The 23,847-nt window shown below is 40.8% G+C and overlaps 2 protein-coding genes across 2 annotated transcripts in view; one reads left to right on the top strand and one right to left on the bottom strand.

The window, feature by feature from the left end:
* Positions 1 to 2,460: 2,460 nt before the first annotated feature.
* nt5dc1 (5'-nucleotidase domain containing 1) overlaps positions 2,461 to 23,847 on the top strand; it is an 80,543-nt gene continuing 59,156 nt past the window's right edge. The window contains exons 1-6 of the mRNA XM_040027713.1: positions 2,461 to 2,901; positions 4,079 to 4,170; positions 7,277 to 7,348; positions 7,438 to 7,547; positions 7,955 to 8,034; positions 8,134 to 8,215. Coding sequence (XP_039883647.1) covers positions 2,809 to 2,901; positions 4,079 to 4,170; positions 7,277 to 7,348; positions 7,438 to 7,547; positions 7,955 to 8,034; positions 8,134 to 8,215 — 529 coding nt within the window. The 5' untranslated portion in view covers positions 2,461 to 2,808. The remainder of the gene's footprint in view (positions 2,902 to 4,078; positions 4,171 to 7,276; positions 7,349 to 7,437; positions 7,548 to 7,954; positions 8,035 to 8,133; positions 8,216 to 23,847) is intronic.
* col10a1b (collagen, type X, alpha 1b) lies at positions 8,293 to 14,680 on the bottom strand. Its single transcript, XM_040027700.1, has 3 exons — positions 14,543 to 14,680; positions 14,082 to 14,214; positions 8,293 to 10,728 (listed from the first exon to the last, which is right to left on the bottom strand). Exons 2-3 carry the CDS (start codon positions 14,197 to 14,199, stop codon positions 8,876 to 8,878), a joined length of 1,971 nt encoding a protein of 656 aa, XP_039883634.1. The 5' UTR covers positions 14,200 to 14,214; positions 14,543 to 14,680; the 3' UTR covers positions 8,293 to 8,875.

Genomic DNA, 23,847 nt, shown 5'->3' with positions numbered 1-23,847 from the left:
GCTAAAGCCGTAAACAAATACTTACAAAAGTGTAATTTACTGTACTACACAATGTTGTACGCTTTCACTTTCCAACCGTAATGGTTAGTCTATGCTATATAATGGATGTGATTGCTATTATATTCTATTTCGGGCACGATACGAACCTGTAAACAGGAAAGAAATGATCAGACAGGGAGACGTGGCTTGCCGTTTCCTGAATACTCCGCCATTATGAGAAAACAGCGCGGAGCATGCGCTTCAGGCTGCTAACAACAGGCCAAACCATGGTCTCACACTGCCACCTACTGGTATAAAAATGAAGCGTCCGCTACAAATATCCCAGGGTAGTTACCAAGTTTCCTGTTACAATTACTGTAGTTATTTAGGGCATTTCCAAATGGAAATATCACTTACATTGAAAGTGAAATTACTTAAATTAATTCACATAAATGTGATCACTGTTAGGTGAGGCTGTGTGCAGGCAGGAATAGGACCCAAGGTGCAGACTCCAGAAACAGATGTGAACTCAAAACAACTTTAATGTTAAACTCAAATATAACATAACTGGAAAAATCAAAATAAACTTACACCAGAGGAATGACAGAACACACAGCTAAGAAAACAGTAGATCACAACACAAACACAGAGAAACACAGGGCTTAAATACACAGAGGGAGCAATCAGGGAATGGGTAACAGGAGGGAAACACAGCTGGGGCAAATCAGGCCTAACGAGACAAGGGGAAGCAAAACCAGAGACATTAACATCAGACATGGACTTTCAAAGTAAAACAGGAAACACATAACACAGACTGAACAAAGACACAGACTCGCACGCACTGCAACAGAGGGAACAGAGACGTGGGACCAGGGCAGACACAAACACTGACTGGACACGGGGATATAGCCACTAAGGACACACAGAGACGCGAACTAGACAAGGGGATGCAGGTGATAGGGGAGACAGAGCAACTAAAGAAGACAGAGACATAAACCATAAGACAGAACTCAAAGAAACCAAAGACTAAAAAGTATAAATAATATAATAAACTCAAAACCCCTGGGTCAACGACCCAGGCATCCTAACAATCACACATTAGTGGGTATCACATAAACATAGTTAAAATTGTTATTAAGGGCAATAAGGGCTGTTGAAATAAAAATGCTTTGTGACTCTGTTTGAAAAAGGTCAAATATAAAACATATACAAAATAGGAAAACATAAATCAAAACCAAATATGTTTCTCCAATACATTTAAAATTAATCTTATTGAACACGTTACATGTCCTGTAAAATCCACGACATGTGGGGACGAAACTATAAAAGTGTGCTGTTGAAAAATGAAAGGCTTTCTCTTGAGAACAAAATAAAAAGCTAAAGATTGAAAGACAGGTTACTGTAAGGTTATTGCATGTGCATGTGTCATGGCCTAATGTGGTCCTACAGTAGTGCAAACTACAACAAAGGCGACTTCAGGTGATGTTTGGATGGTGGTAGCTGTGTAAGACAAATTGACCTTAAAATTAAGGTTGGGTTTGGGAGCGGTGGTTGTATCAGCACTGAGTAAAATAAGTCAACTACAGCCTGCTCTCATGTATGTTTTTTTTTTTTCACATTCTCTTAAATTTGTAATGTACTTTTAACTTAAAACTATTTTTAAAGTCTATATTGTGTATACATTTATTTAACATGTGTGGTCTGACAGCTCCTTGGCATTGCCATTGTCCATCTTCTTAACTTCTTCAGTTCAGTTTTGCTATTAGAATCTGTCCCATCTGTCACAGGGTGAAAGGTGAAGTACACTCCGGTTTCAGGTCGTTCTTATGACAAAAAAGGAAATGTTCACAAAGAGGAAGAATAAATGGATAAACACATGATTTTAGACCACATGATTTAGATTCATGATTTGGCTATTCAAGATATCTGCCAACTGTGCTGCATTTGTTCATGTTCATAGACTTGAATTGTCCTTCTTTTTGTTTGTGTGTGTTTATTTCTGAAGCAGCACAACTAGAAGTATGTTTTTGCATATATGCTGATTCTTCAGCAGATTCTTCATCATCTTTAAAGCTTTTTTTCTGGCAACCAGAAAAAACAGCTTTATGTTTTTATGAATGTTGTTTGTATTACTTTGTGTTTTCCAGATTTATTAATTCTTTGTTTTTTCATCTATTCGTGGTTTTAGTTTCTTTGTGTTCTGTGTATTTATGTCTTGATTTTCTACATTGTCTATTTTTTGATCCAGTTTTGTTTGTATTGTCTTTAACGCTGGCTATCAGGTTGAGTTGTCTGTAAGCATTTGCTGTTTTCTGTTTGTGTATAGTGTATACATGATTAATTTAGTCTATTCTGTGTGGCAAACCGTGCATTGTTGTGATCTCCCAGAGCCTCCAACTGGAGAGACTAATTATATCTGTACAAGTGCGGGTATATATATGTACGTGGTGGGATGCTGCAATCACTACTGCAGGCATTAGCCTTTGCGTGCCCTAGATGGACGACTTTTACCTAATTTACCCGATACCTATACACTGTGTATTACGGTTTCACACCCGGAAGCACTGCGTGCTGTCTTGTCTTCTTCTGGCACACAGGAGTTAAACTTCTGCCTCCATGTGGACAACTTATTGACATTAACCGTTCTGTGATCAGCCATTTGCGTTGAGGAAAAGCCGCGCTGGTGGGATTATTTTCGCGCAGGCAGAGCGCAGCGGCTGCAGAGCGCAGAGCCATCCTCGCCGTCACACGGTGACATTGACACACTCGGAGTGTTTGTGCTGCTGTGCCCAAGTTGGTGCTTCGGAGCGTCCCCCAGCCTCAGCAACAATGAGCGAATACTTCAGCCTTTCGGACTGCGACGTTATCGGCTTCGACCTGGACCACACGCTCTGCCGCTACCATCTGAAAGAGACCTCCAGGGTGAGTGTGCAGCGCGCGCGGCTAGCTTCACACGCACACAACCGTACGGTGGCCGCGAGGCGCTGGCTTGCAACACATCTGGAATAGAAACAACCCGTGGCTGGCCAGCGGGCTCAGCGGGCATCTGTGGCATTTTTCACTGGCATCAAGGCTCGCTGGTGAAAACACTGGTGTGTGCTGTGGGAGGTTGGATGTGATGTGATGCTGCCGCTGCTGCAGTCACTCTGCGTGACTCACGGGGTGAACGTCGGCGGTGCTGCTCACACATACATGTCTTTAAGTGTTTAAGTCCCCTCAGAGGCCTGCTGATAGCCAGCACATTTTCACACCCTTCTTCATCTGATGTCGTTAGAGTAAATAATAACAACACTGCGGACTCGCGGGGTGTTGCTGGATCCCGTGACATCGTATGACAAATAAATGACTGCTGAATCCCTGTTTCCTGCAACTTACCAAGGCCTGGAGTTCATTTGTTTTCCATCAATGTCAGATACGCACAGTTCAATTCTTTACACATATCACATAATGGATATGTCAGTGATAAAGATGTCTTCCAGTTTTAATAGACTAGTGTTTATTATCTGTGAGTGAAAACTAACTTAATGCCATGATGTGGATTTTTCCTTTGATATTCACAAAGCATCATACAGATATGTGTAACATGAAAGGTTTAAATACTGACAAGCTTAGTACGTGAACTCTCCAGTTTATAGTTACTTTCGGGTCTTTAGAGTCTGTGAGCACTATAATCCATTGGTTCCCTTTGTGGACCCATACTTTGTGCAGCTGTTTCTATGCTTATGCTGATTCATGGAGGTCATATTCTATAATAAGTATAAGTAAATAAAAAAAAAAAAAAAAACCTGAGCGGTTATGAGCAATAACTAGTTGTTCTTCATTATATCAGGGTCATAATAGGTCTTTTTTTGGCAATGAGTCTGTGTTAACTTGTTAAGAAAAGAAAAGCATGGTTTAGATATGAATAAATAAACCCCCAGTATAAATAAACCCCCAGTATAAAACATGTTGAAAAAATGCTAATAACCTTCACCAGAGAAGAATGAGGAAAGTCTTTAGTATAGCCTTAATTTGGAATATAAACCTGTATATTTTTGGCATTCTGTAGCACTCTCTGTACACTTCAGTGTGTGATGGTATGTGCTCTTTGTGTTTACAGCTTATCTACGAGAGCTTTGCCAGATATCTGGTGGAGCATAAAGGATATGACAAAGACCTGCTGAATCTAACTCCTGCTACCTGGGATTTCTGGTGAGTCAGCAGCAGCATCAGTTTTGTCAGCCTAATGCAAAATGGGACAGAAACACGTGTAATGAATATCTGACGATCCCTCAGGTACTACATTCATCTGATATTAATGGCTAAAAAAGAAGTAACATCTTTGAAGAACAGAATGTTAACCTGCACTTCATCATTGATGAATGTATCTTTCCCTCTGCTGTGTTGACTGTTAGTAGGCCAGTACTAACCCATATCCAAGTAAAATCAATATTCGCATTCAGATGTCACTATCAGCACCCACCGAAGTGCAAGCATCCCTATTCACAGTTTTCATTTGTGTGAAGCCCTGAAGGGCAGAGTACCATTCAACCTTACTGAACATTTCATCAAACCATAGTGCAGACATATCAATTTGTTTAAAACCACAAATATTCTGCCTCTCATATGTACAAAACCAAAGAAGTGTGGACATACTGAAAGTTGTATTTTAATCACTTTTAATCAATCAAAGTCATTGCAGGAGCTCCGCTTTTGTGGTTTTCTTTTAAGTATATCTTGAGTACTTTCACCAGGACAAAAGCATGAAAAAGAATGTCCCTTATACAGGGAGTGCAGAATTATTAGGCAAATGAGTATTTTGTCCACATCATCCTCTTCATGCATGTTGTCTTACTCCAAGCTGTATAGGCTCGAAAGCCTACTACCAGTTAAGCATATTAGGTGATGTGCATCTCTGTAATGAGAAGGGGTGTGGTCTAATGACATCAACACCCTATATCAGGTGTGCATAATTATTAGGCAACGTCCTTTCCTTTGGCAAAATGGGTCAAAAGAAGGACTTGACAGGCTCAGAAAAGTCAAAAATAGTGAGATATCTTGCAGAGGGATGCAGCAGTCTCAAAATTGCAAAGCTTCTGAAGCATCATCATCGAACAATCAAGCGTTTCATTCAAAATAGTCAACAGGGTTGCAAGAAGCATGTGGAAAAACCAAGCCGCCAAATAACTGCCCATGAACTGAGAAAAGTCAAGCGTGCAGCTGCCAAGATGCCACTTGCCACCAGTTTGGCCATATTTCAGAGCTGCAACATCACTGGAGTGCCCAAAAGCACAAGGTGTGCAATACTCAGAGACATGGCCAAGGTAAGAAAGGCTGAAAGACGACCACCACTAAACAAGACACACAAGCTGAAACGTCAAGACTGGGCCAAGAAATATCTCAAGACTGATTTTTCTAAGGTTTTATGGACTGATGAAATGAGAGTGAGTCTTGATGGGCCAGATGGATGGGCCCGTGGCTGGATTGGTAAAGGGCAGAGAGCTCCAGTCCGACTCAGACGCCAGCAAGGTGGAGGTGGAGTACTGGTTTGGGCTGGTATCATCAAAGATGAGCTTGTGGGGCCTTTTCGGGTTGAGGATGGAGTCAAGCTCAACTCCCAGTCCTACTGCCAGTTTCTGGAAGACACCTTCTTCAAGCAGTGGTACAGGAAGAAGTCTGCATCCTTCAAGAAAAACATCATTTTCATGCAGGACAATGCTCCATCACATGCGTCCAAGTACTCCACAGTGTGGCTGGCAAGAAAGGGTATAAAAGAAGAAAAACTAATGACATGGCCTCCTTGTTCACCTGATCTGAACCCCATTGAGAACCTGTGGTCCATCATCAAATGTGAGATTTACAAGGAGGGAAAACAGTACACCTCTCTGAACAGTGTCTGGGAGGCTGTGGTTGCTGCTGCACGCAATCTTGATGGTGAACAGATCAAAACACTGACAGAATCCATGGATGGCAGGCTTTTGAGTGTCCTTGCAAAGAAAGGTGGCTATATTGGTTGCTGATTTGTTTTTGTTTTGTTTTTGAATGCCAGAAATGTATATTTGTGAATGTGGAGATGTTATATTGGTTTCACTGGTAAAAATAAATAATTGAAATGGGTATATATTTGTTTTTTGTTAAGTTGCCTAATAATTATGCACAGTAATAGTCACCTGCACACACAGATATCCCCCTAAAATAGCTAAAACTAAAAACAAACTAAAAACTGCTTCCAAAAACATTCAGCTTTGATATTAATGAGTTTTTTGGGTTCATTGAGAACATGGTTGTTGTTCAATAATAAAATTATTCCTCAAAAATACAACCTGCCTAATAATTCTGCACTCCCTGTATATTCTGTATAAAAGGTATGCAAATGTTTTACATCTGAATGGGTCAAAATTTCCTCTTCAAAAGGAATGTCAGGACACAAAAGACAAGCTAATTCTTCAGCTAATTGGCTAATGCTAGCTGGATAAGGTAGTGATAGTGTTACAAAATTCATGTTGGTGTTTTCAGGTTGAAAAGATAATGAATCAATTTGGAGTTGTTTTTGTACTTTTATGGCATCTACACCTTGATAACAGTCTTTAAGTTACAATAAAATGCTACATAGACGCAAGAACTTTATTGTAATTTACCCACACATTTTTTTTTATCAGATTTACAAAGTTGTGCATGGACACAGTCTTGTTTAATAAATGTTAGTCGTCTTGTGTTTTTACACCTGTGGCTCATTCCCTCTCCCTTTATTAGCCATGGATGGATGTAAATTCACAATAGAAATGTGTGTTTAGCGATCTTAGATCTGATATCAGACAGCAAAAGAAAAACTACTCAAAGGAGAAAGAGTAATGGAGGCTATCAACTCTACATTTAGAACAAAAGGACCTGGCAGATGTAAAAAAGAAAAAAGTACGTCAGTTAGCAGAAAGAAAACATCAGCTATTTATAGCACCCATTTATTAGGGTACAATTTGAAATGTGAAAATGTTGCTGTTAAATGTTAAATATGGCTTCACCTTATTATTTTGCTCAAGTCCAAAGGTCTTGCCTTGCTTAAAAAAAGAGTTGTAGGTATGGTCAGACGTACGCCTGGTGTTGCTATAGTTCTACAGCACATTTCCCATTTATGCAAGTTTTTGTGCATACACATTCTTTATCCATCTGGCTGTGGCGTATAAGCATTTTCCACTGAACACACAGTGAAACCAACAATTGGTAGGCTCAACAGATGGCAAACAATTGCTTGACCACTGATCTTGTACTTGTAAATCAAGTAAATGCAGATAGTTTTTCTAACAGAGACTTTTGTGTTCAGTTTTAAAGGGCTAGTGGTGGATCTGGAGGATGGAAACCTTGTAAAGCTAGCGGAAGATGGAACTGTCTTAAGGTACGAGTCTGCATCATGACAGTTTCAGCGTTCACAGAACTTCAAAGTGAGATGATAACTTTATCACGGTTTGTCTTCTGTTTGAATAGAGCGACACATGGAACCAGTGATCTCAGCACAGAAGAAATCATCAAACATTATGGCCCCAAAAGAGAGTGGAAGCACTTTAATAGCCTCAGTACCTCCTTCACGAGATCTTGTATGATGTTTACATCCATCTGTATCAATCAGTAACTGTAAGCTGTTAGCTCCTGACCTCTTAATATCTACCATATCACTAGAGACCTGTGGGTTGGTGATGTCTTCTCCTTTATATGGAAATTTCACCTATTTGGGATACCTTACTGAATAATAATCTTAAACTGAATAATAAGCTTACAGCAGATTGCATGTGAAAAACTTGATTTGAAAGGTAATATCTTTCACTGTAATGTTTTTGAAACTGTGCTTTTTTAATTTGTGGCTAAATTCAGGCGTAGTGGTTTACCAGTGACTTGTTGGAGCTTAAGCAGTTGAGAAGCTAATGTATATTTTCTTTATATTTTTTCACAGTTTTTTTTTTTTACATTTCATTCATTTGCTAATATTTTCTTTTGGTCTTTGCAGCAAAATACTACTTCTATGATAACTACTTTGATCTGCCTGGTGCCCTTCTCTGTGGACGAGTCGTTGACATGTTGCACAAGGTCATTTTTGTTTTGTTACTGTGAGATTTGTAATATTGGTTGGCATTTTCATGAAGAGAACACATACTGAAACTTAATTTATGTTTGTTTCTCAAACAGCGAGGAAATGAGGTGAATTCTGACTTTTGGAAAGACATGGTGGCTGCCATTGACCACAATTACAACACATCTGCGTTCAGAGGTAAGAATTTTATTACAAACCTGCGTACATTTTAGATTTCTTATGAGAAGAACACAAATTAACACACATAGGTAATCTTTCGTTTTCAAATAAGAACTTTTATTCCATGTTTGGTCAGTGAGTGGTACATAACTTAACACATCCAAGGAGACATAGTTGTTTAGAAAAAATGGTTTGAAATTTTTTTATCTTACGTTCCTTTCATGATCACAGTGCTTGTGAGAATGTGCTGATCTCTAATGACATATAGTACACGTTTGCCTTCTTGTATGTCTTTTTATATGTATATTACAGGAAAATTCTTAAACAACAGACATTAATAAAACAAACACAAGTAAAAGACATGCTGTAAATGTTACAGGCAGTTGTAGAGCACCACTTAAAGTATCATGTATCTTATGTTGTTATGTTTCATGGATTTTAAAATTCCAAAGGCACACACAAAGTAAACTGGGGAAAGTGATCATTTTTAATCTGCAATAAATTTCTGAACAACTTCTTAGCAAATTGAAGACATTTAATGAGGCGGTTAAACCTTTAAAACTTGTAACCACATTTTTCTTTAATCTGCAATCCAAATTCTGAACTTTGTAAAGTGATATTTTTCTCTGAGTATTTAAATGTTTTATAAGGTTTTGAGGTTTATTTGGATTTGTGAAATCACGTTGAGGCAATCAAGAACCCAGAGAAACCGCAGTGAACATTATCGGCAGCAAATATGCCATTACTCTCCTCATCAGGGACCTGAATATAGACTCTGTCACCTGTATACAGCTGGAGAACAGCACTGCCTGCCATCTCATCCAGGAAGCCCTTGTTGTACTCATCATAGGTGAAAAGAACTGGCTCCTCATTTCTGTAGAGGGCCACCAAAGCATTGGCACCATTGACATGAAAGTGATAGCTGAAATAGTAGAGGCCTGGGACCTGGCAGGTAAACACGCCACTGTGAGGGTCATAATGGTTCTCTCCATTGTACAGAATCTGGTTAAACTGAATAGGGGTTCCCGCTGGGGGGTAGGCCGTGGTTAGCACAGCACTAAAAGCGGACATAGGAGCCTTAATCATCTGAGGCATCACAACCTCATGAGATTTGATTGGCATGCTCTTCTCATGGTGGTAGACCATTTCTCCTGGTGGACCAGGTGGTCCAGGAGGACCAGCAGGACCTGGGGAACCATCATGACCTCTGGAACCAGGAATTCCAGGAGGACCATGGGGACCAGGAATTCCCTTAGCTGTCAAGCCAGCTGGGCCAGGTGGACCTGGAAGACCTGGATGACCCTTGAGTCCAGCGGGACCTGAAGGACCAGGAGGTCCAACGGGTCCCATTGATCCAGGCAGTCCAGACTCACCGCTTTTACCTGGTGCTCCTGGGGCGCCAGTGTGTCCCTTTGGCCCTTGGGCACCATTAATACCTGGGAGTCCTGGGGCACCTTGATGGCCTTGTGAACCCTTTGGACCTTGAGCACCATTATGACCTGGGATTCCCGATGGACCTACTGCTCCAGGGGTACCTGGTTTTCCAGTGAAACCTTGAGCTCCCTGTTCTCCTTTGGTTCCTCTTGGGCCCGGTGCACCTACCATGCCAATGTCACCTTTGGGTCCAACTGGGCCTGTCTCACCCTGAAATCCTCTTGCACCCTGTGGGCCAGCTGGACCCATGGGACCAGTAGCACCTGGCTGACCGGTAAATCCAGTTGGGCCTGGCTCTCCTTTTTGACCAGTAGTTCCTGGACTACCGGGGGCTCCTCTGCTACCTGGAATTCCAGGTTCACCTGTTTTGCCAACACCTGGCATGCCAGGTGAGCCTGGCTGACCAGCAGGACCCTGTGGACCTTTTGCTCCCATTGGTCCAGGCATACCTGGGGTGCCATTCTGACCGGGTTTTCCTGGTGCTCCTGTGCCTGGTTGCCCAGTATGACCCTTTGGCCCTTGCACACCCATTGGTCCAGGTGAACCATCTCTTCCAGGCTCGCCAGGCTTGCCAGGTTCTCCAGGATAACCGGTGGCACCAGGTTTACCAATTCCAGGTTTTCCAGGCATTCCAGATGGGCCCATTGGCCCAACAGGCCCTGCTGGTCCTTGAACGCCAGGAACTCCAATGCCTCTCTCTCCTTTGGGCCCATGAAGACCAGGAATTCCAGGATGTCCCTTTAAACCAGGCTCTCCTCTTGGACCCATTGCTCCAGAGATCCCAGCTGGTCCAGGTTTTCCAACAGAAGAAAGTCCAGCAGGTCCAGGAGATCCAGGGGTACCAGGTGCACCTCTGTGACCCATTGGTCCAGTTGCGCCAGGCTGACCTCTTTCTCCAGGCTTTCCAGGGGCGCCTGGTTTTCCAGGGCTACCTGAGACACCAGGTTTACCTGCTTGAGTGAAACCAGGTGGTCCGGGTGGTCCAGGTGGGCCATGTGGTCCAGTGTGTCCCACACCACTCTTTCCAGGAGGTCCAGGAGGTCCCATTGGTCCTGGCTCACCTGGAGGACCTTGAGGGCCTTGCTGGCCTTCAACAGCTAGGGATTACAAAAAACCCACAAAAAAAGTAATTAATCAGTTGATAGAATGTATATGTCAAAATGTTATTATGCCTCTGTTTTTTCTGGTTTTAGCTTTTGGTCAGCTCTATCTTTATCTTTGAATTTAGTAAATGTATTGATGAACTGAAATTGAATTTATATGTTGAGATAGTGGCTTCATAATAGAGCATCTTGTGTCCATTTATTGTACAGCCTTTTATGACTCTTGAATAACCCTGACATCTGATATCTTCTCCATAAGATCACAATCTGACTTGAAACACTGATCCCTGTAAATTGTGGAGTGGGTTTTTCACAGCATGATCTTCACAGCACAGTAATCTGTGGTGTTGCTCCCACACAGTTTATGCTTGCTGGTATAAGACCCAGTTGTACCCTCTCCTATGAACAGCAGCTGTATATGTCCACCCAATACTGCACCCATCCTTTTCCTGTACTGCCCATGCTAGTAAATGTGTAGTTAGTGGCGTCAAATCAACATCATCTTAATGCATTTCGTGCCATATAAAGTACGATACAAGTACAAGTAATGGCTACAGTGGGATGAATATGTGTGCTAAACTGGTGTATAATGCCAGTTTGTAGTGGAAGTTAGTGTTCACTAAATTTACAGCTATAATATAGGTGTAGTTAAGCATAGTTCCTTTTCTCCAACAATACAAACTATTTATAGCTTTACTCCAATTTAACAGTAGATAGGGAGCATCATGGACAAAGTTGGCAGTTTGTTCTTCAAACCTAAGGTAACACATATAACTTCCAGACAGTCTAGTTGTGTTGTCTCTTGACCTCTTAACATCAAACAGGTTGCTAGCAGACTGGTTTGGATTAGGATTAGGTTCACATATACCATGTATCAGGAGTTTTTGTCTTTTTTGAAATATGCAAATAGAAATCGTTAAAAAATGGGGGGTTAACTGCAGGATCAAAATGCATGTAAGAGACTTGATTTGAAAGGCAACATTTTTTAGTTTCTGAAAATATGCCCGTTTGGTGAAAATCAACCCTAACCTCAAGTCTTTTGCAGATGACATGGCTGAGATTAAGAGATTACATTTGTTGTTCATGCATTGGAATTTTTACTGATGACTTAAACTTACATGTATTATTTTTCAGTTTGGTAGTATCTTAAAGTTAATTTAATACTTTTAGTGAAAGTAAAGTAAAGGACACAGTTTCCAGAGCTGTCTACCTTTAAGTATCTTTATAAATAATATAATTATCATTTTCATTTCTACTGTAAAAATGAAAACCTGAGCACTCTGAGCTTTAATATTAACAAGACAAATCATTTATATAAATGCTGTAGCTTTTCATCATAACTCTGGATGCATCCTTGTCAAATGAAGACCTGTCAGAGAAACAAATCAAATGGTGCTGGCCTCTCTTTTGAAATGGTGTTTTGAGAAAAAAAAGTTCTCTGAGAGGGCTATCATTTTCCTGTCACATAAAGGCTGTGCTTGAAACCTCACAGGAGATGTTTGTGCCAGAAGTGGGAATTTTTGGCAGCCAAGAAAACCACAAAATGAAGGTGATGATACTGGCCTCGGTAGCTAACCCCTGATCTGAACTGCGTGTTGCCTGTAAACACTGTGCATGGTTAGGCTCACATTCCATGTAGTGTCATTATCCACGCTCAGTTTGGCTGCTTCAGTAAATACCCCCTCAGTCTGACTCTTGATTCTGTCTTTTATATTAGAAAAACTGTTTCCATTCTTTCAGCTGAGTGAAGGTCCATTTAATTTGCTGTGGTTTGTTTGGGAGATTTACTGTTTGAACTTATGAGAGCATTTCTCCGCAGCCTGTATAGGTTTTTTTTCCCTTGTAATTGTATGGTGTGATTTTAATACCACAAGGCAGTTTGCGAGGGCGTGCCTGCAACGTGGTCGCAGCATCTGTTTTGGAGATTTGTCAAATTTGAGCTTGCATTGTTGACTTTGAAATCTAGATTTACGTAAAGGCACACAAGTCAAACCACATCAGAGCAAAGCAGCAGAAATAAGTCCTTCTGAAAGTTTGACTCTTTGTTTTGTTGGGGTATAAAATTTAGTTTTAGGCATCATCTTGGTTGCTGTGTCATAACTACTGCTTTGTTTTTTATGACACATGCAGTATACACAGCTTTCCTCTTTAAACTTAATTTATCCAGAGCACAAGTGCTTGCTTACAGCCTTACCCCACCTTTCAGTTATATACAGCGGTACACAGCAGTTTACTTGGCCTGCTTGATAGCACTTAATTAAGGAGGGTGGCACTTTCCATATGTATATGAGTCAGGAGTTTGCCAGGATATGTGACATTCGTAGCGATGATAATTATGATGAGGATAATGACGTGTAGCTTGTTGAAAGATTGTTTTCAACCTATGTAAAAGGCTGCTGTGTTTGCAGGGTTCATGCAGGTTATCAGATCAGTGGTGACAGCTCAAACGGCAATTTTTGTCGTGAGATGGTGACTTGAAAACCTTGCTTTGAGTTTCCTTTTTAAACCTCTTAATGTCCACCAGGTTGCTGGCAGCCAGTTTATCGTAAGGGACGGAGTTAGGCTTAGGTTCACATCTCCTCCCTTTATATGGAATATTCAGGCTAGCATACCCAAACTGGAATCTTGTAACAGTATGAGGCAAAAATGTCTGTAAAAGGCAAAATCTTCAAGTTTTTAAAGCTACGCTTATTTAGTATGTGGCTAGAACCCTACATGGTTTGCAAGCAACCCAGTGAATATTATAAGTTTTATTAAAAATTACTACTATTTTATTTTGGTCAAGTTTTTAAACCTTTATACCTTTTGTAACTTAATGTCCACCAGGTCAGTGCTGACCTTTGTAGAGTTTGGTGAACTGTACTCTTAAAATAAATGTATGCCCAATGCAAGATCTTGTAGTTTCTGACAATATGTGGCTAAAATGAAACCCGACCATGACCATGCCCCTGGTCTTCAGTGACCTGGTGGGCATTAAAGATGGTAGTATTGGAATAATATGGCTTAATTCATCTTATTCATCATTTGTACTGTTTCCCTCATTTTTCATTTTTTCAGCAATAGAGCAGGTTACAAAATATGACAAGTGTCATCTATTCCTTTTCAGCACTTTCATTTGGTTTTAACTGCTCAACAAAAATGTGATGGATTATGAAATTGATGGAGTCTAAAAGAGGTCTGCGTTCCAGCCTGCAGTCATTTGAACACTGGGCTTGTCTGGAGTTAACATACTAAAAGAAATAGATGCACTTTTTGCATGTTTTTTTAAGGCATGTTTTCTATTCTGGCTCCTCCTCGATTTGTTATTGGGATTTTTATGAAAGTAAAACACACACAATAAAACTCACCATGACTCTTGACAGGGTAGGGAGTCTTGCTCACTTTTGGTACATGATAATACCTCTCAGGCGTTGCCTCAGCTAATGCTAGGAGGACGAGGAGGAGGCTTGTTACCCTCAGGTCCATCTTGTGACGCTAAACCTGCAAAGACAAAAAAGAAAAAGAAAATCACTTTTATGAGAAAAAGCATCTTCACATACAATCAGTGCAAGTGGAGGAGATGGCCAAAAATTAAACTGGCTTGTCCTTTTTTTAAAAAAAAAAAAATCACACATCTATTGATTCACTGCTAGAGGGAATCTATTTTGTTGGATTGGCACTCTCAGGTGCAATCTCTCTCCTGGTGTAAACCCAGCTGCAGCACATGGCTCATTACAGTCAGCACTCTGACCCACCTCACAGTCAGAGCCAGGCTCCAGCTGGGAATCCCCTGATACATTCCCCTGAAATCAGGCAAAAGCCACCTTACCGGGAAGGTTTAGGCCTCTGGAGAAACAGTGGGGAACTTGGGAGGCTGCTGTCCCGGCGTGGTGCTCGTATATCCTTAGTTGTGGAGTCTCTCTTGACTGAGCGGCTGCTGCTGCTTCCCAGGGCACTGGGCTCAAGGTATTTATACTGGTCTTTAGCAGCGTGGAGGATCTGCCTGCTGGAAGTTCCTCCCTTATTCTGATGTCATCTTTAATGATGGTGCCATGTCACTTGTCACTCTAGGGTGATGTTCTCTCTCTCTCTCTCTCCTCACTCCTTCTGGTTCTCTCTGTCTGTGCGGAGCAGCAGCAGTCAGGGGATTCCTAGCAGACTTTCTATGGGTGACATGTCCCAGTGAGGGTGATCTGCGAACATAACACCTTTAACAGCTCTTTTGACTGGCACTCTTGTGACAGATGTCTGCGTTAGTGTCCCTGTTTAGCATTTTTAATTGCACAAACATAGGTGTTTTCTTAAAGTCTAAAAACATCAAGGTATTGACTAAGTGGGTTGTGACGGGATGTTTTTTCTGGAAAAGTAAAGACTGCAAGTCTGACAATATTTTCCTCCAGTCGGAAGGCTCTGTACTGGTCAGGCTGTGGTGTGCTATACGGACCAGACAGCTATTTTCAGTCACATTGGGTTAAATGTGAATTTGCACCCATCTTTTAATGGGTGCTGGAAACTTTCCCTTTCTCATGTGTAATTTTCAGCAGACTGTGTGTATTCTTCTAAACACATTTCCAAACTCAGCAGTCTGACCTTTCATTTGTGTTCAGGTTTATATTTCTCAGAGTAAAAACATGTCATGATGCTGGCATGTTTATGTCTGTATATTGTCTGTGTAATTTTTGCAAACCAGCCTGTGGTTTTTGAGGCTGAGATCCACAGTGCAGCTTTGAAACACCAGGAGGCAGAAGTGAGTTTTTTTTTCTAAGACTCTCACCTGCTTCGTCCTGTGAGAAGCCTCCTGTTTGCGCTTCAGGCTCAGGGAGCTGGGCGCTGCTCTACCAGTGCAGCTGGAGGATAGCTGTAGTGAAGTTATTGTTAGTGTGGTTTTTTTTTTTTTTTTTCTTTAATGGCAGTCTGTGTTACAGAGAAAAAAAAACCTAAATTGTGTAATTGGACAATGATCTAAAGCTACATATCTGAAAATTGCATTCTGCTTTAGTTTTAACGTTTAACAACAGTCATTTACTAATCATTTAAGATCAATGTTTAGACAAAAATAATAAAAACATATCAAAAGCTTCTTTCAAAATAAATGATCACTTTGCTATCTGCAACACATTTTTTAAAAGTTGTGAAAGGGGCAGCAATAATAGGCTAGGACAGTTATCTAATATCAAGCAAAAAAATAAACGGTAATTAAGTAAAAAAAAAAAAGAGCATCCCAGAGAAACTGAATCCCTCAGAAGTAAAGATGAGAGTGAAATGCTTTTTGGGCAAATAGTTTCATAGAGTAGTAGATTTTAAGAGAATTCTGGGATTTCAGCATTTATAATACATAATAGAAAACAATCCTTTTATGCAACAGATAGGGCTGAAAACCAATGCTGCATGATGGTGATGATTATATACAGTGGGGCAAAAAAGTATTTAGTCAGCCACCGATTGTGCAAGTTCCCCCACTTAAAATGATGACAGAGGTCAGTAATTTGCACCAGAGGTACACTTCAACTGTGAGAGACAGAATGTGAAAAAAAAATCCATGAATTCACATGGTAGGATTTGTAAAGAATTTATTCGTAAATCAGGGTGGAAAATAAGTATTTGGTCACCTCAAACAAGGAAAATCTCTGGCTCTCACAGACCTGTAACGTCTTCTGTAAGAAGCTTTTCTGTCCCCCACTCGTTACCTGTATGAATGGCACCTGTTTGAACTCATCATCTGTATAAAAGACACCTGTCCACAGCCTCAAACAGTCAGACTCCAAACTCCGCCATGGCCAAGACCAAAGAGCTTTCGAAGGACACCAGGAAAAGTATTGTAGACCTGCACCAGACTGGGAAGAGTGAATCTACAATAGGCAAGCAGCTTGGTGTGAAAAAATCAACTGTGGGAGCAATCATCAGAAAATGGAAGACATACAAGACCACTGATAATCTCCCTCGATCTGGGGCTCCACGCAAGATCTCATCCCGTGGGGTCAAAATGATCATGAGAACGGTGAGCAAAGATCCCAGAACCACACGGGGGGACCTGGTGAATGACCTGCAGAGAGCTGGGACCAAAGTAACAAAGGTCACCATCAGTAACACACTACAACGGCAGGGAATCAAATCCCGCAGTGCCAGACGTGTTCCGCTGCTGAAGCCAGTGCATGTCCAGGCCCGTCTGAAGTTTGCCAGAGAGCACATGGATGATACAGCAGAGGATTGGGAGAATGTCATGTGGTCAGATGAAACCAAAGTAGAACTTTTTGGTATAAACTCAACTCGTCGTGTTTGGAGGAAGAAGAATACTGAGTTGCATCCCAAGAACACCATACCTACTGTGAAGCATGGGGGTGGAAACATCATGCTATGGGGCTGTTTTTCTGCCAAGGGGACAGGACGACTGATCCGTGTTAAGGACAGAATGAATGGGGCCATGTATCGTGAGATTTTGAGCCAAAACCTCCTTCCATCAGTGAGAACTTTGAAGATGAAACGAGGCTGGGTCTTCCAACATGACAATGATCCAAAACACACCGCCCGGGCAACAAAGGAGTGGCTCCGTAAGAAGCATTTGAAAGTCCTGGAGTGGCCTAGCCAGTCTCCAGACCTCAACCCCATAGAAAATCTGTGGCGGGAGTTGAAAGTCCGTGTTGCTCGGCGACAGCCCCAAAACATCACTGCTCTCGAGAAGATCTGCATGGAGGAATGGGCCAAAATACCAGCTACTGTGTGTGCAAACCTGGTAAAGACCTATAGTAAACGTTTGACCTCTGTTATTGCCAACAAAGGTTATGTTACAAAGTATTGAGTTGTATTTTTGTTATTGACCAAATACTTATTTTCCACCCTGATTTACGAATAAATTCTTTACAAATCCTACCATGTGGATTCATGGATTTTTTTTTTTCACATTCTGTCTCTCACAGTTGAAGTGTACCTCTGGTGCAAATTACTGACCTCTGTCATCATTTTAGGTGGGGGAACTTGCACAATCGGTGGCTGACTAAATACTTTTTTGCCCCACTGTAAGTCTTTATTGTCAACATGTTTGAAGAAAACATGGTCAAGGCCCTTTTTCCTTCCCGTACTATACCTTGAAAAACCATATTTTTTGCGCTTTTTAAATTGGGGGATGTTTATACATTGCTTCAGGGTTAGAGTAGGTTGTAGGGAGTTGTGATCTTTGGGTCTTTTGGCACTACATCATTCTGGAAATCACAACACGGGCACAGGACCACTCCAGAAACCACTGAACAATGAATTAGAGCCAAGTTTATTTAAGATGGATTGACAAGAAGTGGTGTGTGCTAATAATCAAACTCGCTTATTATCAGCACCAAGTTAAAATAGCAGGACAATGCCAAACTCCCCTGCCTGCAGTCTAGACCCGCTACCCTCTGAAAGTGTTATGAAATGGAAGCTTGAATAAGAAAACATGTGCTATTCAAGACTGTGGCAGTTGTAGCAATTGGACTCCTCACTTCCACAATGCTTATGCTACAGTCATAGTAGGCAAAACAGTGACCAGAGGTTGTGGTGCAAACAAAATTATTGCAACCATGAGCAGTGAACTTGTGATTTCAATGCTTTTGGTTCCTTCAACAATGGGGACCAGATTGGTGTTCACTTGCAGTCATCAAGTTTCGTGCATCTAAATGGTGATAAAATGGCCAGAAGTCAGAGTCAGTCCGCTGTCTGTTAAATTGCCAATGATTGGGTCAAGAAACTGAAAAATTCCTGTTCCAGTAGCATGGTTGTTGTAGAATGGCAATTTAACTAAAAGATGACCAAGAGCTTAGAAAACACTGGTTTTTTTTTTCTAACTAACTTATTTTTTTCTCTCATCTGTACCTTGGTGTAACCAGGCAAGTAAAAGTGTAGTGAAATGGAGCATTTGGTATTAAATTCTTAAGGAAGGAGGAAGGTTTAACATTCTTTACAAAAAGTCCAACCAGACGGAATTGATGCTGCATCCACTGGACGAACTTCCCAGGTGGAAGGAGTTAACATTTTCTTACTCCTGTCCCATTACATGTACTAAAGACCATCACTGTAATACTTTAATGTTACAGTGTTACAGGCGTTTCCATTCGTGACCCATGCATGTGGATTGCTTGTTTTTTGTAATTGTCCTATGATCCTCACTGACATGCAGATCATTTACTTTCAGTCACATTTATCCCTCTGTTTCATGTTCTTTTGTTACTTAACTGTGAAGAATCATCTGCGACTGTGCTCCTGGAATTTGTTTGAAAAAGTACAGAACTTTCAAACAATACTTGTTAGATGACTGAGTGGACCATCTATCTTTTATCACACTTGTAGCTGTGGCCAGTAGGTTCTCATATGACATCAGTTGGCTAGAACAAGCTTTGGTTTGGCTACAAGTTAATAGCTTGAAGCCAAGCAAGCAGTGGTAATTTATATAGGAGTCGCCATACTGAGATTGGGGATGGGCATTTAAAGCAAAAATACTATTTGATGTTCACAGAGAACTATTAGGGCATCCTTGCAGGACTAATTCCATCTTTAACTGTAGGAGATGCTCTAATGGGTGTCACCACTGGTTTTGTAGCTTAACCAAAGGTCAAGACCGTGGCCATGGTTACCTCTGGCTCCACCCTTCCTGGTAAGATTGAGTCTCATTAGGCTCCACTCGCAGCCCATGTGATATTTATACATTCAGTGAGTAGTTTTCTTAAAATTGTTTTTTCTGTTTCTCTTTCTGCCTCACATGACATTTTTCTACACATGTCAAGTAGAATAAATGCAAAATTCAGTAAGCAAAAAAAGACAAATCAATGAAATTAACAAAATCAAATTAATGAAATAAGAATAAATAATTGTATTATCAATAAACATCATGAATTGTATCTAAAAGTGGTTGTGAAGTAATCCTGATGATCGCCTGACATGGTTGAGGTTAACAACCAGTACAACTCTTGACTCATGACTTATCCAAGTAATGCTTTCTGCAGCTTAAACCGTGTTAACTTCCTGATCTTCATCAGCTTACATCTGCTGTACATAAGAATCGTGAATGGCCTGGGACTGTGTAATATATCTGTGGTTTTAGAAAAGCCTTTCCTCCGCTTTCACCGTATCATTTTCGCTGCCAGCCACAGATGAGCATTCAGCGAGCCATGGGCATCTTCGGTAAACTCTTCGAATGAAATGACAGAGTAGCGTGGGAGGTGGAGTCGACATTTAACAAGTTTCTAAGCTGCAGATACGCCATTGCATCTCACCATGAAAGTGGCAGTGACCGCAGTGAGGCATGGCTCCTTTTTTATTTCAATTGGATTACTTTTTTCTATTTTGGTGTGTCAGAATTAATGCCTCCCTATCTAAATCTGGCCGCTGTGAGGTTTATTGTAAACGGCTACTTAGATTCACAGCCTGTATTTGGGCGAGTTTGTGCTGTGTATGGCAAAAGGCAGTCATAAAGCAAAAACATGTAATTAGGAGGGGAGATGAGCTCGATAAGAATTCGTCTTCAGTGTTTTCAGACACCTTGTGATGGCAGGCTGGGTTGCACTTGTGGGAAGGGTCTGCTGTAAACATTGTTTTGCCCCTCCAAACATTAACACGCTGCCGCTTCATTCCAGACATGACTTAATTCTTCTTCAATGGCTTTAATTAACTCTAACAGAGTTTGTCCCCCACTATACTCAGCCTCTGTTTTCCACATTAACTTGAAACATGTTTATGATTAAGTCACATTTGTGTTTTCTGTGATTCTGAAAAAAATGTACTCTGCACCTCAGCTGGCAGAGGAACGCTCACACCTTTTGTTGTCCTTTTTCCAGTTTGTGTTGTCTTTTTTAAAATCCCATTGTGTGTTTTTCTATAGTTGAATGCATTTTCCCCCTGGATTTAGCCCAGGAATAAACAGTATATTGGACAGTATCAAACCGGCAAATTAAATCCAAATCCAATTCAAATTTCTGTGCGTTTAGGCTGAAGGGTCATAGCTCACTGCATAAATTGGATGTGTTGTTAAATGACTACTGAATTGTAATTTGTATCTTTGGACAGAAAGTCCAGTGTGGTGTGTCTCGGTGTGTCTGTAACTGTTGGATGTAAAAAAAAAAAAGAAAAAAAGGACAGTCAGTGGTATTTGCATAAACTAGTAACGCACACATAAATGCACTCGGCAAAACTACACAAAACAAGTAAATGTACATGGGATACAACGTTAAGAACAAAAACAACCAAAATGTATGAATTTTGGTGCCAACAAAATCTGATAGCTCAGTGTCATTGTCTGTGGCCAATAGGCAGGGGTAAAAATATTTGAATTTTTTAGTAATTGCGTCCAGGTAATTTAAAATACCCATAATGCCATAATGGCTCAGTCACACTAGAGCAGCAGTCCCCAACCTTTTTTGCGCCACGGACCGGTTTATGCCCAACAATATTTTCACGGACCGGCCTTTAAGGTGTCGCGGATAAATACAACAAAATAAAACTAATACCAGTACCAAAAAAAAGAAGATTTATTCATAACACACGTGAAAAGGCCCAGGAAAACCGAGTAAACGATAAAAACGATAACAAAATAACGCTGAAAACCGATAAAAACCCTGAAAACCATACATTTCATACCTGAGCCTCAACTCTCGCACCAAACGACTCACGGACCGGTACCGGTCCGAAGCCCGGGGGTTGGGGACCGCTGCACTAGAGTGAAAGTAGGGTCGCAACCTCTTTGTGATTGGGAAAAATCTGGTTGCCATTATTTATGTTTGATTACCTAGAAATTAAACATGAGGCACTATCAACCTCTGGGCGACTGCTGCATATCACCAGGTGATTACACAGGTCACCTGCTGGAGGGCATCCTGTTTACAACCAGCAGCAATCCAGCTCAGGCTGACTGGAGAAGGTTTTCAGTTAATTGCTGTCAACATGTTGCCATCCATCTGAGTCAGGCTGTGCCGATCCCAGTATCTGATTTTGAAATTTGGCTTTTCTATAGTTAATGGTAATTTTTTTTAAAAGAACCATAAACGCATTAACAAAAAATCCAACAGATTCTACTGACTTTTAAAATGTCACTGAGAGCTATACTTAAACTTTTATTTTAAAGTGTAAAAATTAAAGTTAGCATTGGTCTCATGTAGGGCTGGGCCATATCATATCGTTTACGGTAATACCGGTACAATGTTAGGCAATGATAAGAAAATGAAATATCGCGATAGAATATGGGTAAAACGCGGATGCTCAGTGCCTTTGTTTTCATACGCACATGGCGGAAAAAGTATGGTGGTAACGGAGAATGAGAAGGGCGAAAGCAGATTGTTGAATGAAACGGATGAACCAGAATTGGTTTGTAAAAATGGTGCAACTTCAGTGGTGTGGAACTGGTTTGGTTTTCGTCCGTCAGATACACACCAAAGCACATTTTTTGGTAGACCATGCAAGTTTTGGTTAAACTGTCAGCAAGGAATTTGCATTTGCAATGTTAAATTTTTATATAGCTTTAATGCACATAAAAAACAGCTGCTTGTTTAAGTGAAAATACATTGATGTGGTTGTTCTTTTTGCACTAGTAAAGTTGTGGAGTTGTAAAGTATTTTGTCTCGCGTCAATTATATCGTCAGTTATATCGTTATCGCAAATTTTCAAATATATATCGTGATAAATATTTTTGGCCATATTGCCCTGCCCTAGTCTCAGGTGTTAAAACAGTCTAATATTAATGTGATAATGTGTTCCAATCTGGGAACCTATCACCTGCTGACTGGATGCTGTTGTTATTGGTGCATGCAAACTGTGACATCATCACACAGCCAGCCTTGACCTGCTGCAGTCAGAAGAAGTCAAAAAAGAAAACAAAGCGTTACTGAGGTTTTTCCAGAGCTTCCTACAAGCATTTCATCCGTCTTCTGGGGGCAACAAGACAAGACTTACAAGACTTACATAATTTCCTTAGGGATTATTAAAGTAATATGATTCTGAAGATTTTCTGTGCCAGAAAACTTTATGAATGAAATGAAAAGACCATCAAAAACCATCACTTAAATCATATGAAATGACAGTTTCAAGATTGCATTCGATTGCAAATGTCTTTAATCTTTTGCTCTTAGTAAAACTCAGACTGCAAGAGGACTACAACCAGGATCCAGAAAACTCCCTGATCCTGTGTGCACATACTTTTTTCTTTTTTAGAGATGACCCCAAACCTGGTTTAAATTTATGCAGTGGACTTTTTTCTTGGCTGCCATCCACACCCATGTGATGTTAGTAAGTTAGTCAGGCTAGCTCTTTGTTAATCTGTTGACCCCAAACCAATGTTTGGGCTCCATTTGTAGCCAAATACTCACAGAGGCATGGACTCTGTAAGACCTCTGAAAGTGTCCTCTGGTGTCTGGTGTCAAGAAGTTATCTTTAGATCATTTTAAAATTAGACTCACCCCAGCAGTCTCTTCCTAATTTATTCCCTTTCAGACCACTCTCAGCAAATACCACAAAATAATACACAGCTACCGACTAGGTGCACCCCAGCCACATGAGAACATCTAAAAAGAAATGTCACTGATATTTATATCAGCATTTTAGTAGCCTCCTCATCTAAGACCCAAGTCATTCTCTTGTCATTTGTGATATATAATGCAGATTTTCTCATCTTCCTATCTTTTCCTTTACACATTGTTTGTTTGGTTTTGTTTTTGGCGGTTTTTTTGTCTCCATATTGTCCTGAGCCCTGCAGCCTGACAGAAAGAGAAAAATAATTGCAGGTTGATGTGCCTAAGGAAACAAGGAAGAGTGGAAAGCAAGAGCTAAAGATAGAGTGTTTGAGATGGGAAGTGACGGCGGCTAAAATTTAACGTTTTAATAAACCAAATAGGCCACTAAGAGGCACTTAGAGCTTTATGATTGGAAAGACTAAAGCTGGACCTCCTGGCTGAGTCTTGGCTGCAATTACAGGGATCCAAAGACAAAAATCATGGTTGCAGGCTTGACCAACCTGAGGCTAACTGTAATTCAGAATAGCAACTAAAGCCCTCACTGCATCCTTCTGGATTTTCTTTGCCTTTTTTTTTCATCCTGACAAAATCTTGCCCGAGTCATTATGAAATTATGGAGAGGTTGGTCTCATGAGAAAGAAAAATTAAAGTCAGAAACACAGAAGTCCATGGT

This window comes from Simochromis diagramma, unplaced genomic scaffold (assembly GCF_900408965.1).
Source record: "Simochromis diagramma unplaced genomic scaffold, fSimDia1.1 OVJJ01000746.1, whole genome shotgun sequence".
NCBI lineage: Eukaryota > Metazoa > Chordata > Actinopteri > Cichliformes > Cichlidae > Simochromis > Simochromis diagramma.
The sequence above is the reverse complement of the archived record's forward strand: the minus strand, read 5'-3'. Positions and strand labels throughout refer to the sequence as shown.